The sequence below is a fragment of the Saccostrea echinata genome, unplaced genomic scaffold, assembly GCF_033153115.1.
Source record: "Saccostrea echinata isolate AGI-Se365-2 ecotype Australia unplaced genomic scaffold, CSIRO_AGI_Sech_v1 ptg000022l, whole genome shotgun sequence".
In the NCBI taxonomy this organism is placed as follows: domain Eukaryota; kingdom Metazoa; phylum Mollusca; class Bivalvia; order Ostreida; family Ostreidae; genus Saccostrea; species Saccostrea echinata.
The window spans coordinates 1,419,653-1,435,596 of record NW_026889771.1 but is presented as its reverse complement, the minus strand read 5'-3'; the positions used below and the strand labels follow the sequence as shown (position 1 = coordinate 1,435,596).

General features: G+C 34.1%; 1 protein-coding gene across 2 annotated transcripts; it reads left to right on the top strand.

Moving 5' to 3' along the window:
• Positions 1-1,265: 1,265 nt before the first annotated feature.
• LOC133190193 (sphingosine kinase 2-like) lies at positions 1,266-15,944 on the top strand. 2 transcript variants are annotated; one of them, XM_061325682.1, is made up of 6 exons: positions 1,266-1,656; positions 8,401-8,550; positions 12,783-12,877; positions 13,012-13,127; positions 14,290-14,510; positions 14,822-15,944. In XM_061325682.1, the coding sequence occupies exons 1-6, from the start codon at positions 1,272-1,274 to the stop codon at positions 15,655-15,657; spliced, it is 1,803 nt and encodes a 600-aa protein (XP_061181666.1). In that variant the 5' UTR covers positions 1,266-1,271; the 3' UTR covers positions 15,658-15,944. The 2 variants fall into 2 exon arrangements, with proteins under 2 accessions (XP_061181666.1, XP_061181665.1); XM_061325681.1 differs by lacking the exon at positions 1,266-1,656 and adding an exon at positions 6,235-6,995.

Genomic DNA, 15,944 nt, shown 5'->3' with positions numbered 1-15,944 from the left:
AAACAATCACTGTAAATATTATAAGATATGATAACAAAAAAATCATGCCAAGAAATCCCGTTCATTTTTCCACAGCGATGGAGTCAATAAAAGTGTAATTGATGCAAATCACCCATATTCCCCTAACGCTGGCGAGACAATTAACGGCAGCAGATTTGAGGGGCTGAAACCTTTATTTGTTTACAAAATATGTAAAATGCACTAGACACAGGTACCAAAATTGCAAAAATATAGACTGGAAGGAAATAAAAAAAAATTCAAAAGGAAAAAATGATAATTTTATATGTATGGAACTACAATTGAAAAAGTTCATTTACATTGATCAATTACCGGTATGATGCCTTAATAAGGCGCGAAACTTCCACAACAACCAAGTTCATCGTGCCCGATGTTAATTTATACTAGGAAAAAATATTTTGATATGGAAACACTGAAAAATTTGAAAGACGTCTAATTTTTACTGAACAATTAATTAGTTTACTATAATCTGCTTCACTTTCTTTTTCTTCTATTTTACTTTTTTAACCGCATATGATTTGCATGGAAAATCACCCCCCCCCCCAAAAAAAAGACGGAAAAAAGGTGCAAAGGCTTCTAAATAATAAGAATTTTAGCTTTAATTTAAAACCAGTAAAACTTAAGATCCTTCCCTCAAAACTGCTGACATTAATTGCCTCGCGCACATCTCCCTGGGGAAAATCACAGATTAACGCTAATTCCGCTTTTATTAATTGAGTTCGCTCTAAGACTAGAATGCGTACTTTTTCTTGGCATGATAATAATCCAAAAATTATCTTATTACATTTTTCTTATTAGATTTTGCGCTGACATCAACGCAAAACGTAATAACGCAAAATGTAATATTCCTAAAAGTTTCTTATCAAAATTTGCAGTATTGTAATCTGCGTTGATTTCAACGCAAAATGTAATAACGCAAAAATGTTACAATTTCGGTTTATTACATTTCGCGCATCCTCGCAAGCCAGAGGTCCTGAGTCAACACGTTCAACGGCAACGTGTTGACTCAGGACCCCTCGCAGGCAGGACCCCTGGCCTGCGAGGATGCATTTCGCGTTGTATAAACTAGGTCCCTGATTATACATACATCTATTTATTTATGATTATACATACATTTATTTATTTATTCATTTATTTTAACCGAGAAACACGGAAAAAGTTTACGTCAATAAAATTTGTAAAGTCATGAAAATCTCTCTCTCTCTCTCTCTGGGCAACATTCTATCACGTGACCAATCACATGATCATGCAAAATGGCGAGGAAGTGCGAAGCGCTTCTGAAGGAAGAATTCTCGTTGTTTCCTTTTAAAAAATCAAATTATGAAGTGGAACTTACTCAGAAGTGGATCTCATATAAAAATGCAAGAAATGAATATGACGAAAATCATTACATACATTTTGGTGATGTGATTGGGTGCAAATGTCGAAAATCAAAAGCACACGACGTGTCGTGTTTTCTAACGATATATTATTATCCCATCTGTCAACGATCCTACAAAGGAAAGAGGACAAGAGAAAAACAGACTGTGACGTTTGATATACATAGTTCTAATGTTTTCGATGAAAATTTAAAGATGTGTTTCCGATGGAGGAATTTAATAATGTCTTTGTCACAGAGTGCGAAAGTTCACAAAGAAGGTACGTACGTATAAAAGCTGTGTAAGCACACGAAGAAGGTAATCATACATACGAATGTTAAATATGGTTTAAGATAATTGAAAGATGATGAAAGCCAAAAATGCATTTGTGTGTGTGTGTTAGTTATATTAGGAGAAAAAAGTGTTTTACGCTGTAAATACAATAAAATATAATTGTGACATATATAATTTATCCCCCCCCCCATAAGATTCTCTTTGCCCTTCTTTGTTTCATTAAAGTCACAGTCAGTTATATAGATATATATATTTACATTAACTTTGTAAAATGATTTTTAACAAATATATATATAATGGCCTTCAAACACTGTTTAGCTAATAATGCCTTTTGCATGAATGATGTACTGTACATGTATATCACTTTAAGTGTATTTAGACAATAAGATAAATGTGATTATTTCATTTTCATATTTTTTGATAAATTATTTTAAATCAATCATTTTTAAACCATTAATAACCTCTATCTTTCTACTGTTTTATTTTTATGTCTTAATTACTGTAAGTTTTTGATGTATTTCATTTGTTTCTTTCATGGAATATGGTTCAAAACAGCAAAATTAAGACAAAAGTATGTGTATATGACTCAGTAATAAATGACAAATAGGAATGAAACACCATTTTATTAACTTGTAGTACATTTTTAGTAATTAAATAAAGGTAATCAATGCCAATTTTATTTTTATTTTTTGTTGTTGTTTAAATGACTTGGTCCTGATTTAAAAAAAAAAAACCCAAGACACAAACAAAATTATACAGAGAAAAACTGTTCAGTGTTTCAGAAAACATTGTCTACATCATTGGATTTCCTTTCAAAGAAATATGTAATTTTTTGATTTAGTCACAAAATACTTCAAGTAACTAGAGTATGTTAAATCTTATTTCCAAGTAAAGTGTAACCTGTAACATGTGTAAAAAAAATCAATCCATGGATCACACAACAATTTAACAAGCAGGTAGGCATTCACACATTACTAATTATTGCTAATAAGAACCGACATGTGTGTTTGACAGCTTTTGTGTTCTATTGATCATTATTACCTTTATACATTGGTACTTTGCATTCGATTAATAAATTATCTAAAGTAAAACATATACAGAGTTTTACATTATGTGAGTCATAAGATATCTCGGTGTTTGAGAGACTGGATAAATTTTCCTAATGTTCATCAACATGATCAAGGAAAATAGCTGGGATGGGTATGCTTTTTGTGAGATTTAGAAATTTTAATCAAAGTTTGAATCAACTGTATATATGTACTAAAGAATATACCCAACCGGAATGCAATTGTCAAAATCAACAGGATGATATGTACAGCTGCTTCAAGGTCATGTGATTGCAAGGAAAATTTTGATTTTTTTAGTATCATCTTCTAGTTACAAAGAAACACCAAAAACATGTACTGCACTAGAAGTGTATTCTGGAATATGATAAAATATTTGTTTGGGCTGTAAATTTTTAAGAGAGCATCATGGAGGACATATGACATGTTGATGGTTAAGATAAATCCTTCTCTAAGGTTCATAGGTCCACTCCTTATACCCAGTCTCTGTGATGCTTAGCAGTTAAGCAACATCAAGTGCCCACAGTTGGGGTTGAACCAGTGACCTTTGGGGTTACTGGCCTAACACTTATGACAACTAAGCCATATACTTCACATATTGATGGACCTGTAGTTATTTGATTCTTGTTAAGAAGCAGCCCATTCAAAATTATTTTTCCTACCTTTTTTTTTTTTGAATGGAATTTTACAATTTAATAGAAGTATTGTTAAATCCCAATTTGCAGCTGTATAAATAAAAATATAATGTGTGAGATTTGAATAAAAAGTCGAAAAATAAGCTATTGAAACCTCTAGCAATAAGTCTATATCCTGATATTGTTTGTAATGAAAACATGCATAAGCATTTTGCATAAAAGCATTTTTAGTTTAACGACAAATACATTTTCTCCTTGCTGTTTACTGCTGTAATACTAACAAGCTATTTAATTCTTTTATTTTTTTAACACGTGTCTAAGGTCTTTTTTTCCCTTGCTGATGCAGTGTCCTTGTATCACTTAGTTTATTTGAAGGTCTGATGATTTTGTCAAACTTCCCTAGCTCTTCTTGTAAATATACTTGTTTGTAAATGGTAGATTACCATAATATGTAATGTAGCATAAATTTTGTAACAAGGTTTAGCTATTTTAGTTCTAATAATTTGGACTTTGGCTGAGTGGTGACAGACATCACACCAATACTGTATTAATAAATTCCAATATAAATTACACCGATATTGACTAAACGGTAATCAGATGATGTGGTATGGACCAAACACTCAAGTGTACATGTATATAGATTAGGCCCTAAGAAGCATTGGAAGCTCATGCAATAGTGCCATTATGACCAGATTGTATTTTGGCCTAGGATTAATGTTATTTTGACAAGGTCTCACAGATTGGCAATGTATTATCATTTTTTGATGATTATTAAGCTTTGGTATGCAATTGTCTTCATATGCTTTAATAAAAGTGTGTCCTTCAGGTTGTCCTGTTTATAGGACAGAATGATCTACTTTAAATATTTGTTGGTTGGCTCAATATCAAATGATCTACATATTGTGTATCTCTGCTGTGGTGAATGAGAAAGAAGAATGAGAAGAAATGAGTTGTACACTGAAGATTTAGGGCATTGCTCTGAGGGTTCCCAACAGTGAGTGACCTGTTTGTCCATCTCTCTGCCCATTGATCCTCTGTCTGATATTAATTGTTGGGAAATCATTTTTTTTCCTTTGACCCACTCAGGCTCAAATTCATAGAGTGTCTGTAGGTAAAGGAATTGCAGTGAAAAAAATCTGTAAAATCCTTGTCCTGAGTATACTCCCCTTAGCCCCATCTGACTACTACCTACTTCACAAACAGAGTACTTGTTGATAAAGGGTGTGCACTGATTTTGAACCAAGTTTCTAGGTCAGAGGTCAAGGTCATAGCAGATTTCTTAGTAGAGTCCTTGTACGCATATTTTCTGACCACTTGGCCCCACCTGACTCATACTTTAGAACCTATTTTTAAAAATTTGAAGCCAATGTCAGGAATAAAAAAAAACTCTGGGTAAAATCATTTTCCCCTCCCCCTGGCCCTATTCCACCCATAGAGTGCATGTGGATAAGGTGTGTGCAATGACCTTGAACCAAACTTCTGAGACAGAGGTCAAGATCACAGTAAATCTCAGTCTGTAAAATCCTTGTCATGGGCATATTTGGCTGCCCTTGCTCCTCTTGCCTTGTGGCTCATACTTCACCCAAAGAGTGCCCATGGGTAAGGTATAAGTCAAAGGTCAAGGTCAAAGCAGATCTCTGTGTAAAATCCTTGTTCTGAGCATATTTCCTATCCACTTTGTCTACTCTGAATCATATTTCAACCCAAAGTTGAGCGAGGGAAGTGTACGTGTGCAATGTCCATGAACTATGTTCCTTGGTTAATGGGTACCGGTATACAGTGTTTGTACCAATTAAGTGAAAGGTCAAGATTTTTGTATAAACTCCTTTTAGGGAGCAAATATTCTCTCTACTTAGCATTATCTCATTCACATCTCACTCAGAATATGTCTTTGAGGAAAAAAATATCATTGATGGGCAATTGATAAGTGCATAGTTGTAATTTAGACATTGATTTTTTTTATTGCCTCTCTCACAAATCACTGTACCATTTCTTTACTAAAGATTCTTGTAAATATTTGAATATTTTTCAGTTACATAATTGTTGTGTTTATCAGTCAACTCAATAAAATTCTGTATGATTTAAATCAATATTAATAAAAAAGTGTTCTCTTTTCCCCTTAACTTAACAAAAGAAAGAGGTGAATAACAATTTTTCTTCTTAACACTGAGAAAAAAGTTTCCGAGTATCAGAAGGGGGGGGGGGGGGGGGGTAGGCAAGGTAATTTGAAGTCGGAGAAAAAAGATGGGATGGGGAGGGGAGGCTAGAGGGAGTAAATAGTGGGGGAAAGAAAAAAAGAGGAGAGTGGTTTGGGAGAAATGCTATTCCTCGAAACTTTGTTTGGTATTAAAACTTAGATGTCACCTTAATTTTAACCATTGGCAAATATTGGAAAGAGAAAATATTTGCTTCATACAGTGATGGAAAAAATATCATTAATCTGGGTCTATAAAAAAGAGAAAAGTGTTTAAATATTAAGAAGTTTAAAAAATGCTGGAATATTTTTTTTCTAATAAAGCTTGTTTTTGCCAAGTGAGGAGATTAATTTAATGTCTATCAGGTTTTGACAAACAACTGTGATTGATTTCCTTAAAGAGATGACAGAATCACTCATATTTTGATATTCTAAATCCTGCTTATGGTTTATATTGAGTGTAAATGGAGTAAATATTTACAAGAGAGCTATAAAAAATGGTCTCAAATGGGTAATCAACCAGAAAATGCAATAACTATGGAGGGTAAAATTCTTCTATTGACTGTGAATTAATATCTTTAACAGTAAACAAAGTACTAGATATTCACCTTGAGCACATTTAAAGGGATATTGGCAATATTGTTTTTACCTGGGCTTGTTATGGAAGCATTGGTCACCAAAACATGAGTGCCCTGGAAGTTTCAATAGAGTGAGGTGAAAATCAGATTGATTGGCCATTGATCATGACACTAGGATCCGGTATTTCACTGTTGATTTTTGGGAATTAGCTTATCTCTGCCCACGAGTTGCATGGTTGTGCAGGAAAAATATCTAGTTTAGGATTTGATATCTCTCCAATCAGGAAGCAGCGTGGTGACAACACAGACTCATCATTGTGGTGCTACTTATGTGTAGAGGATATATCTATATTTATATAGCATGCCCATATACTTGTAAATTACTGCACATCCTATATACACAACAATGGAGCACAACGACATTCTTCTGCAAGGAAAATTCTCTATTTTAGGCAAACCTGGAAAAGTTTGCATTGTGGAATTGACAAGTGAAAAACTTCAGTTTCAAGATTTGAGTTGCAAAACTAACGATTGTGAGGGTGTGATTGATATAAGAGATGTGATTGGCTGCCGTATTAACACTGGTGTAAACAAACAGGGTAGTCGTAATATGTGTAACTGTGTTAAGTCTCACGTTGTCTGGGACATGGCCGAGTGTTTACTTTCTATTCATTATTGTCCTAAGACGAAGAAGAAGTTATTTTGTAAATCGTACTATAGACAACACTGCACATTAACTTTAGCCTTAGCACAACACCCGGATTATGATTCTAACAAAATTGTCTGTGAGAAATGGAAGAAGACTATTCTAAGTCTCTCCAAAAACAATAATAATCATATCACAATAGAGACAGGTACTTTTCTGACTGGTCAAATAAAAGTCATGTAATGAAATGAATTTAACTTATTAATAAACATTGTTAAATTTTAATGAATTATAGAGTATGCATTATGCAGCCAGAATTTTGTCCTCCATATGTAGGAGGGGATGGAGGGGGGAGTAGGGATGAAATGCCTGTAAAAGTCATAAACAAAAAGAATGTTTTCAATTTGTAAATGATTTTTTATCTTACATTAAAGATTTGGATTAGTATTCATAATTGTTTAATGCTGGAAACATTTTGCAGGTGATACAAACAAATGCTGATTTTCTATAAGTTTGTCCTGTTTAAGAATTAGTTATGGGCGTTGATAAGAATCATGCATAGCTTTATAACAAACTTCTGAAACAATTGTTTACTCTCCGTTTGCTTATATTTCTTATGTTTGAAAACATTCATCTTTTAACACATCTTTTAGCTTTTGATTTATTGAATGATAAATCATGTTTAATAATTGCAATGGAAGTCATTTATCAATTCTGAGTAATTGCAAGAAATTCTTTTCCATTAGACATAGTCCATTGGCAATATGATGAAAAAGGTATGGCTCACCAACCCATGCATCATCTTGATTAAGAAAAAAAAAGTCCATTACATTTACATACTAATCATATATTGACCGTGCAATATATATATATGCATTCATTTTTCAATATTTACATTTGCTGTGTTTTTCTACTAAGCAAACTGTGAAATTGATTTGAAAGTCATTTTTGTGTATACTCACACGTAGAAATATACACGGAGAAACTCGCGCTAAAGTGACATCACAATGAGGCTACAGAGACGTTAATAAAAATGTAACGATATAGGACAGCAAGAAATTCAGACATTGAGTATATTATTGGTGCTTTCAAACTTGTAAAATGTAAATATAAGGAATGTTTTTAAGTTTAGTGTGAATTATTGGTGTGTAAATCACACAGACTTGCACGTAGGCATATTTTTCATGAAGCGCTAGCGCGCTTCATGAAATATGCCTACGTGACAAGTCTGTGTGATTTACACACCAATAATTCACACAAAACTTAAAAACATTCCTTAATTAGCATTAACACAAGGACCCATGTATAATTTGTCACAGTGATATAACATATATATTAAATTCTTACATAAACATGTTTAACTAGTACATTCTACATATGTTTTACCAGAACGAAGAACATGATGTAATTTGTATGTGGAAAGACTTAAGCAGACTAGGTTAATATGAAGATTTCTGGTTAGAATTGTATTTCAAGATGATATCAATAAATAATTTGCCATATGTGCCCCCCTCCCCCCAACACATACACATTAAAAGAAAAGACAAACATGATGAAAATACATGTTTTTTTAAATAACAGAGAGCATAAAAGCATTTGTACATATTTTTCAGACTTGGAGAACTGTGAAGCACCTCTACAAAGGAAGATTCTGGTGTTAATCAACCCCTTCAGTGGTCCTGGGAAAGCTCGCCAGATCTTTGAGAATGGAGTTTCCAGCATGCTGGAGGAGGCAGACATTTCCTTTAAAATGGTCATCACAGGTGAGTTTTTGAATCAATGCTTCAATGGTTGTAGAGGACAGTGCTGGAATATAGTGGAGGCCAATTTCAAGATATTACATGGATCCAAATACAATTGTTGACAATTAGAAAAGTTATACTGTATAAGTGGAATTTTTAGTGAGAGCCAAATTTAGCAATTTCTTTTTAAAAAATGATATATTATTGTAGCGAGGGGTAATTTTAGTGATTATATACTGCCATGAAAGATAAGTCTTACCTACTATTCAGAATGAATTATTAATGATATTCAATTTTAGTGACCTCAACACTCTCGCTAATAATGTCAAAATTGAATCTTCCCTAAAAAATTCTGCTTATAGGTATGCTGCGCACTGATGCCTCCCTAAATGTTTGGCAATCCTTTTAAGGCATTAAATGTTGTCCACTGAACTAAGTCAAGAGTTGCATAGGACAAGTATTTTTCTTTAAACATGAGTACAAGAATTACTTTATTTTCTGTGCCCCATAATAGAAGATCCAGGGACTTAAAGTTTTTTGTCTGTGTGCTGTCTGACTGTCTACAAAAACTTGAACCTTTCCCAACATTTTTGATTGGCTGGAGCTGGGTCTTTCATATTTCAAATATTTTATTTCTTGTGACAAGACCTTTTTTGGTAGCAAGATTTTTGACCTTGACCTTGGAGTTTGACCTACTTTTAAAGTTTTACCAAATTTTAACCTTGACCATAATTTTTGAACAGATGATGCTAGGGCTTTTATACCGGTACTTCCCATTGTATTCCTTGTGACATGAAATTTCCTCGGATATCAACATTTTTACTTCTTGACCTTGACTTTGGATTTTGACCTACTTTTTAAAAAAAACTTTAATTTTGGACATAAATTTTGAACGGATGATGCTAGGGCTTTCATACTTCACATATGTATTTCTTGTGACATGACTTTTCCTTTGATACCATTTTTTTTTTTTACCTCTTGACCTTGAATTTGGATTTTGACATATTTTTGAAAAACTTCAGTTGGGGTCATAACTTCTGAAGTTGGGCCTAGGGCTTTCATATTTCACATGGGAATTCCCTGTGACAAAACCTTTCTTTGGGTACCAACATCTTTGACCTCTTGATCTTGACCTTAGAGTTTGATTTCAATTGAGAATTTTAACCTTGGCCATAGCTGTCATACGGTGGCATCAGTGTTTCACAAACACATCTTGTTATAAACAAAAATTAGAGTGATGTAATGCTTGCAAGGTAAATATGGTGTCATGATTCTTACCAAAGTTTATTTGGACAAGATGAAGTATTTTTGTCAGGGCCATATGTCATATATTTTAAATATTACCCAGCCATTTTTAATATCTTTTATACGGAAGCCAGTTGGTGCCAGGTAGAAAAAATATTTTATCTGGCAGCCGCCACATAAATAACTGGCAGCTGCAAAATAATTTTCTGGCAGCTGCCAGATAAAAAGATCTGGCGACCACCAGATACCAGGTAACTTATCTGGTGGCCGCCAGATAATTATTTGGCTGCCGCCATATAATTTTCTGGCGGCCGCCAGATAAATAGATCTGGCGGCCGACAGAAGGTTAACTGGTGGCCGCCAGATAATTATCTGGCGGCCGCCAGTTATTTATGTGGTGGCCGCCAGATAATTATTTGGCGGTGGCTAGAAATTTATCTGGTGGCGCCACATAACATATTTTTCTACCTGGCACCTACCGGCTTCCGTAATTTTAGAAGTGAAATTACACAAAATATATATATTTTTCTTTATATATATATATATATTAAAAAAAAATCAACTGTAAATGAAGTAACATAGTCTACTGTGCAATTTGCCTCAGATTATGATCTATTTGTTGACTTAATTATTATTGCACTTATAAGGCCAAACAAAAAAATATGTGTGGTTCCGGTTACACTTCCAAAAAAATTAGGGTAGGTAGGTAGGGATTTTTTTTTTTTTTTTTTTTTTTAACAAAATGATTTTCTTAATTTTTTCTAAATAATACCTATCACTGCTTTGCAAATGGCATTTAGATGTGGTGTGATAATATACTAGTCAATATTGGTAGGGGACACATACATGCTAGCTTGCTTTGGATTTAACACTATTAAACACTTGCACTATGTTTTGCAAGGAGGCCGTCATTGCTGAAACTAAAACTTAACTGGAGCCATTGATGGAAATCGGGGGAAATTCCGCGAAAAATATGAAAATTGCCAAAAAAAGTTTAGGGTCGGGGGTATAAAATGGGAAGGTCGAGTAACCGGAACCACACATATTTTTTTATTTGGCCTAAGGTACATGTAGCATAAAACATGCTTATAGCAAATATGTTAATGAATTCATGCTTGTAACAAAGTGATTTTTTTTCCCCAAGATTGTAAAATTGTGAACTTATACAGAAAAATGGAATTTCATGATGAAACATTATAAGCGTGTTTTACTGTATTTTGAATGAAATTACAGAGGTGCCCAAAATCTGGGTTGTACTAGAGTTCTAAGGGTGTGGTAAAATGAGGGGTGCAAAAACCATGCATATATGATAAGAAAAAAATATATTTTTTCTCTTGTGAAGGCAACAGAGACATAACATGTATTGATCTGAATACATAACATATGCTAATTGATACTAAATATATGTACAATTTTTATGCTGGGTAAACCTGTGCGAACTTCATATTCTACAATATTCTCTGCTGATTCATCACAATAAGACAATTCTATACATTGTCATCAGATTATTGTGTCAACAATCCACTTGGAATTCACTTCCTACTAAACTATTCTGGTATTTCACAGTACAGAGTAAAATTGTTCATTCATATCGTGTGTGAATTGTTACAACACATTGATCTTTGTGACAGATTATGAGTGGATATAAATACAGGGTTCGACAAATTTAAGTGAATTTATAGATATCAAAAGACAATTATTTTTAAAGCAAAGTTTTAAAACAAGTAATAAAATTGATTTCTTTTGTCTGTAGATTTATGGAGATTGAAGAACAATACATATGAGAAATTTATTATACACCCCAGCACACACAAACATGTTGAGGGGGGGGGGGGGGGGGTTATATAGGAATCACCTTGTCTGTCTGTCTGTCAGTCCTCTTGCAATCTTGTCTGGGCTATAACTTTATTATGGAGAATCATTGGAAGCTTGAATACTTAGTACAGAGATTACTTCTGAGGTTGTGTTATGACATTGACCCAGGCTATTCCATTAAGTTCAAGGTCAATGGCAGAAAAAGTACAAAATTTGTTTCTGGTCTCTAACTTCCTAACGGAGAAACATTGGAAGTTCCTACCTCACATAAAGATTGCTTATGACCTAAAGGTATTTTTTGACCTTAATGCTAGGTGATTTGATCAAGTTCAAGGTCACATTTGAAAAATGCATATTTCCTGTCCTGATCATCTTGCAATGGAGAACATTAGAGGCTCATACTTATCACAAATATTGCCTGTGACCTAGGGATATGTATTGAGCTTGACCCAGGTTATTTCAGCAAGTTCAAAGTCAATGGCAGAAAAAGTACATTTTTGTGTCTGGTATATAACTCTCAAATAAAGTCTTATTGGAAGTGTATACTTAACACTGAAATTGTTTATGACTAAAGGGAGTATCTTGATCTGACCTATCATGGTAACTTTATTTATAAGTTCAAGGTCACTGGTGGAAAAATCATCAAATTCATATTCAGTCTATAACTTTCTAATGGAAAAACATTGGAAGTTCATATTTCACAAAAATATTATTTATATCTTGAAAGTGTTTCATGACCTTGACCCAAGGTTATTCCGGCAAGTTTCAGGTCATTGGCAGGAAAAGTGTCAAATCTGTGTCCAGAACATTATACTCTAATAGAGACATATTTGAGATTGAAATTTAAAACAAAGATTATTGCTGAAGGTATGCCACATTAAACCAAGGTCATTGTGGCAAGTCACTGGGATGTATCAAATTTATGTTGGGTCCATAATTTTCTGATGGAGAAACATTGGAGGTCAATAACTCACTCAAAGATTACTTATGACCATAGGATATGTCGCTTCTTTAATCAAGATCATTTGGGAAAGGTCAAGGTCAACACTTTATATGGGCACTTTAAAAAAATGATGTGGGGGTATTATTTATGAGCTCACTCACAGTACCTCAAGTTTGTTTTATTTCTCCATGTGGTTAACTAATATTTTTTTACTTCCAAATATCTAGAATGAATATCTTTCTTTTGACAGAGTATGCTGGTCATGCTACAGAGATGATGAGGAGTCTGGATTTGTCTGCCTGGTATGGTGTGGTCATAGTATCAGGAGATGGACTTATATACGAAGTATGCATGAGTTCTATCAATAATTTTACTTTTCGTAAAACACTGCCTGTATTTAAATATTTAATTTTTAAAAAAAGGAAGGATTTCTTTCCTAGAATTTTTTTACTAAGTGACCTTGACCTTTAACCTTGCAGGTAATCAATGGTCTAATGAGCAGGGCTGACTGGGAGGTGGCTATTAATTTCCCAGTTGGTTGTTTACCCGGTGGATCAGGGAATGCCCTGTCTCTAAATATAAACTATCAAGCAGGGTAAGGAGGAAAAGATCAAAATTTCTGTGACATTTAAAAAATCCTTTTTTACTATATATATTTTATATAATATATATATTTAGGGAATGACTGTCTGATTTATTGGTTTCATGATGTGATCAAGCAATTGGCTTGTGTGATAATTTGCTTAAAATTATCACGCAAGCCAATTGCTTGATCATAATCATGAAACCAAAAAATCTGACAGTCATTCCTTATATTTACATGCTGTTGATTCTGTAAATTCATGTGCTACAAGCCCCGCCAACTTCTGTCTCTCTCTGTCCTGCCCCCTAACCATGCCTGTCAGTGAACCAGTGGCTTTATGTAGAAATCAAGTACTTTTTTTTACTATTTATAGTTTTATCTTGAACAAAGAAATTTAAAAATGTATATATTAGAAAATAAAGCCATAACTGATATCTGTACGATATGGCTTAGTTGGTGCATGCACTATACTGTGCTAATTTTCACCTTTTCTGTAATGTAGTCCATGAACTGTACACATACATATGATATGTCAATATTTGTTTGCTAGATAAATTAGTAATATACAGGCTGTGTTGCTGTATGTATATATATAGAATGACAGTAGGACAGAAGTCTGGTCATGGTCACTAAGGACAATGTTAAATTTTTGACCTATTTTTTTTTTTATGTGGAGTGATCATCTTTTGCAGAGATTGTCATGTTTTGATAAAGGGGGAAAAATATGGAGATTAAAGTTTATAGACATCATCTATAAGGAAAGGGATTTTTCTTTTTCAAACACATTGTACCACCTATGTCAATTTCAATGAGAAATTGCTAATAGCATGTTAGATTGTCTTCTGAGATAAACAATGATTATAAAAAAATGTTGGTGTGTTTCTTAGGTTATGCAGTATAATACAATTACAAGTCAAGATCATTATGAGTGTCATATTGGAAACCATCATAAATTCTACTGGGGCCCTCAATAACAGATTTAAACCCCATTCAGAACTACTTTTATTTTAAGTAGCTTCTCTACAGATTTCATATTATGCAGAATTCTATGAATAAGTATGATTTACTGAACTCTTAAGCCTCTCAAAAATTATACAATGTATAAATTCAACAGGAAATCAATAATGCATCATAAATATATCGTGTCGGTGTACAATAGTGAAATTTTTTTCAGGGAGCCTGTAGATTTGAACCCTATTCTTCACTCCACCTTTGTGTTAATAAAACACCGTGTCATCCCAATGGACCTGGTGCTGGTACAGATCCCCGGGAAGCAGATGTACTCCTTTCTGTCAGTCACCTGGGGCTTGGTAGCAGACATTGACTATGAGAGCGAGCGATTGAGAGTTCTTGGGGCTTCCAGATTTACCCTCTATTTCATAAAGCGAGTTGTCAGTAAGTAACTCATCTCAATCAAAGACAGAAAATGACAAGAACATGCACAGAAGAAAAATCAGAGGGTGATGTCCCAATGATAATGTAGCATTATTCCAAGTTAATATGAATGGTTATACTGCATTACAAAGCTCTGCTCTGCTATTAACTGAAGTCTTAAGCAATATTCATTTTGAATCAAGCAGAGAGAATCTATGAAGTAATTAAGATACATCTGTACCATTTTCATGAGAAATAATGGGGATGTATGTAATATGTACATGTACCTGTATTCATATATATGTTTTACTTAGAACTCTCCTTTATTTTAGGTCTTCGGAAATACAGAGCTAAAGTTTCATTTCTTCCCGTTACCCCTTATGAACCAGGTGCCAAAAATCAGAAAGAGAGGGCAGTGAAATGTTCCCGTCCTCGACGATTTACGATGATTAGAAACTCTACTACACAACGCAACATCAGTTCCTCTGTTTACGAGGGTGGGGTACAAGGAGTGTACACAGAAAAGTCTTCATCTCATTCCTTACCACGACTTCGGTCCAAATCCATGCCTGCTGTGAAAACCATCAGTGAAACAAATGGAGACATATCAGGGTATGAAGAGCATGACAATGTGATGTTTGAGCTGGATGATTCTGATGAATGTTTTACTTCAAGTCTGCCAAATGGTGATCATGTAAAAGATGACAATGTTAGTACTGAAAGTGAAAATATATTTGAAGAAATGGTGCATACATTAAACAATGATGGAAAACCCCTTCAGGCACCCCTGTTGGCACCTCTGGAGGAGGAGGTTCCATCAAATTGGGTCACAATAGAAGATGAATTTATCACAGCATGTGCCCTATACCAGCCTTATCTAGGCCCCGACAACTTAGCTTCACCTGAATCCAGACTTAATGATGGACAGATTCATCTTCTTATTATCAGAGCAGGAATCCCGAAATCTGCTCTTGTGAACCTATTCCTTTCCTTTGAAACGGGGGACCATATAAGCTCACCGTATGTAGAAATGATCAAAGTCTTAGCCTTTCGGTTAGAGCCCATGGGAACTGAGGGCAATATAATGGTAGATGGGGAGCATGTGGACTATGGACCAATTCAAGGACAGGTGCTCCCTGGGATAGCAAGAATTATGGGAGTTCAATGACCACTTCCTGTGATAGCTAGGGCCATTTTAATATTTAATCATGCTGCACTTTTTTTCAAATCTTAGATAGGTTTTATTTTAATTCATGAGAATTGAATGATTTTCTTTAGATTCTTGGTTGCAAGGTCAGAGACCTTGCAGTGAATTTTGAGAAATAACATGCCTGAATCTTTGCAAGTTCAAAGACCTGATTAAAATGTTTTATCTCTGAAAATTCATTGAAAAAGGGATGTGTGTAAGCTGATTATAGTTTCCTTCTAAGGAAATGAATACAGAATTCAGAACAA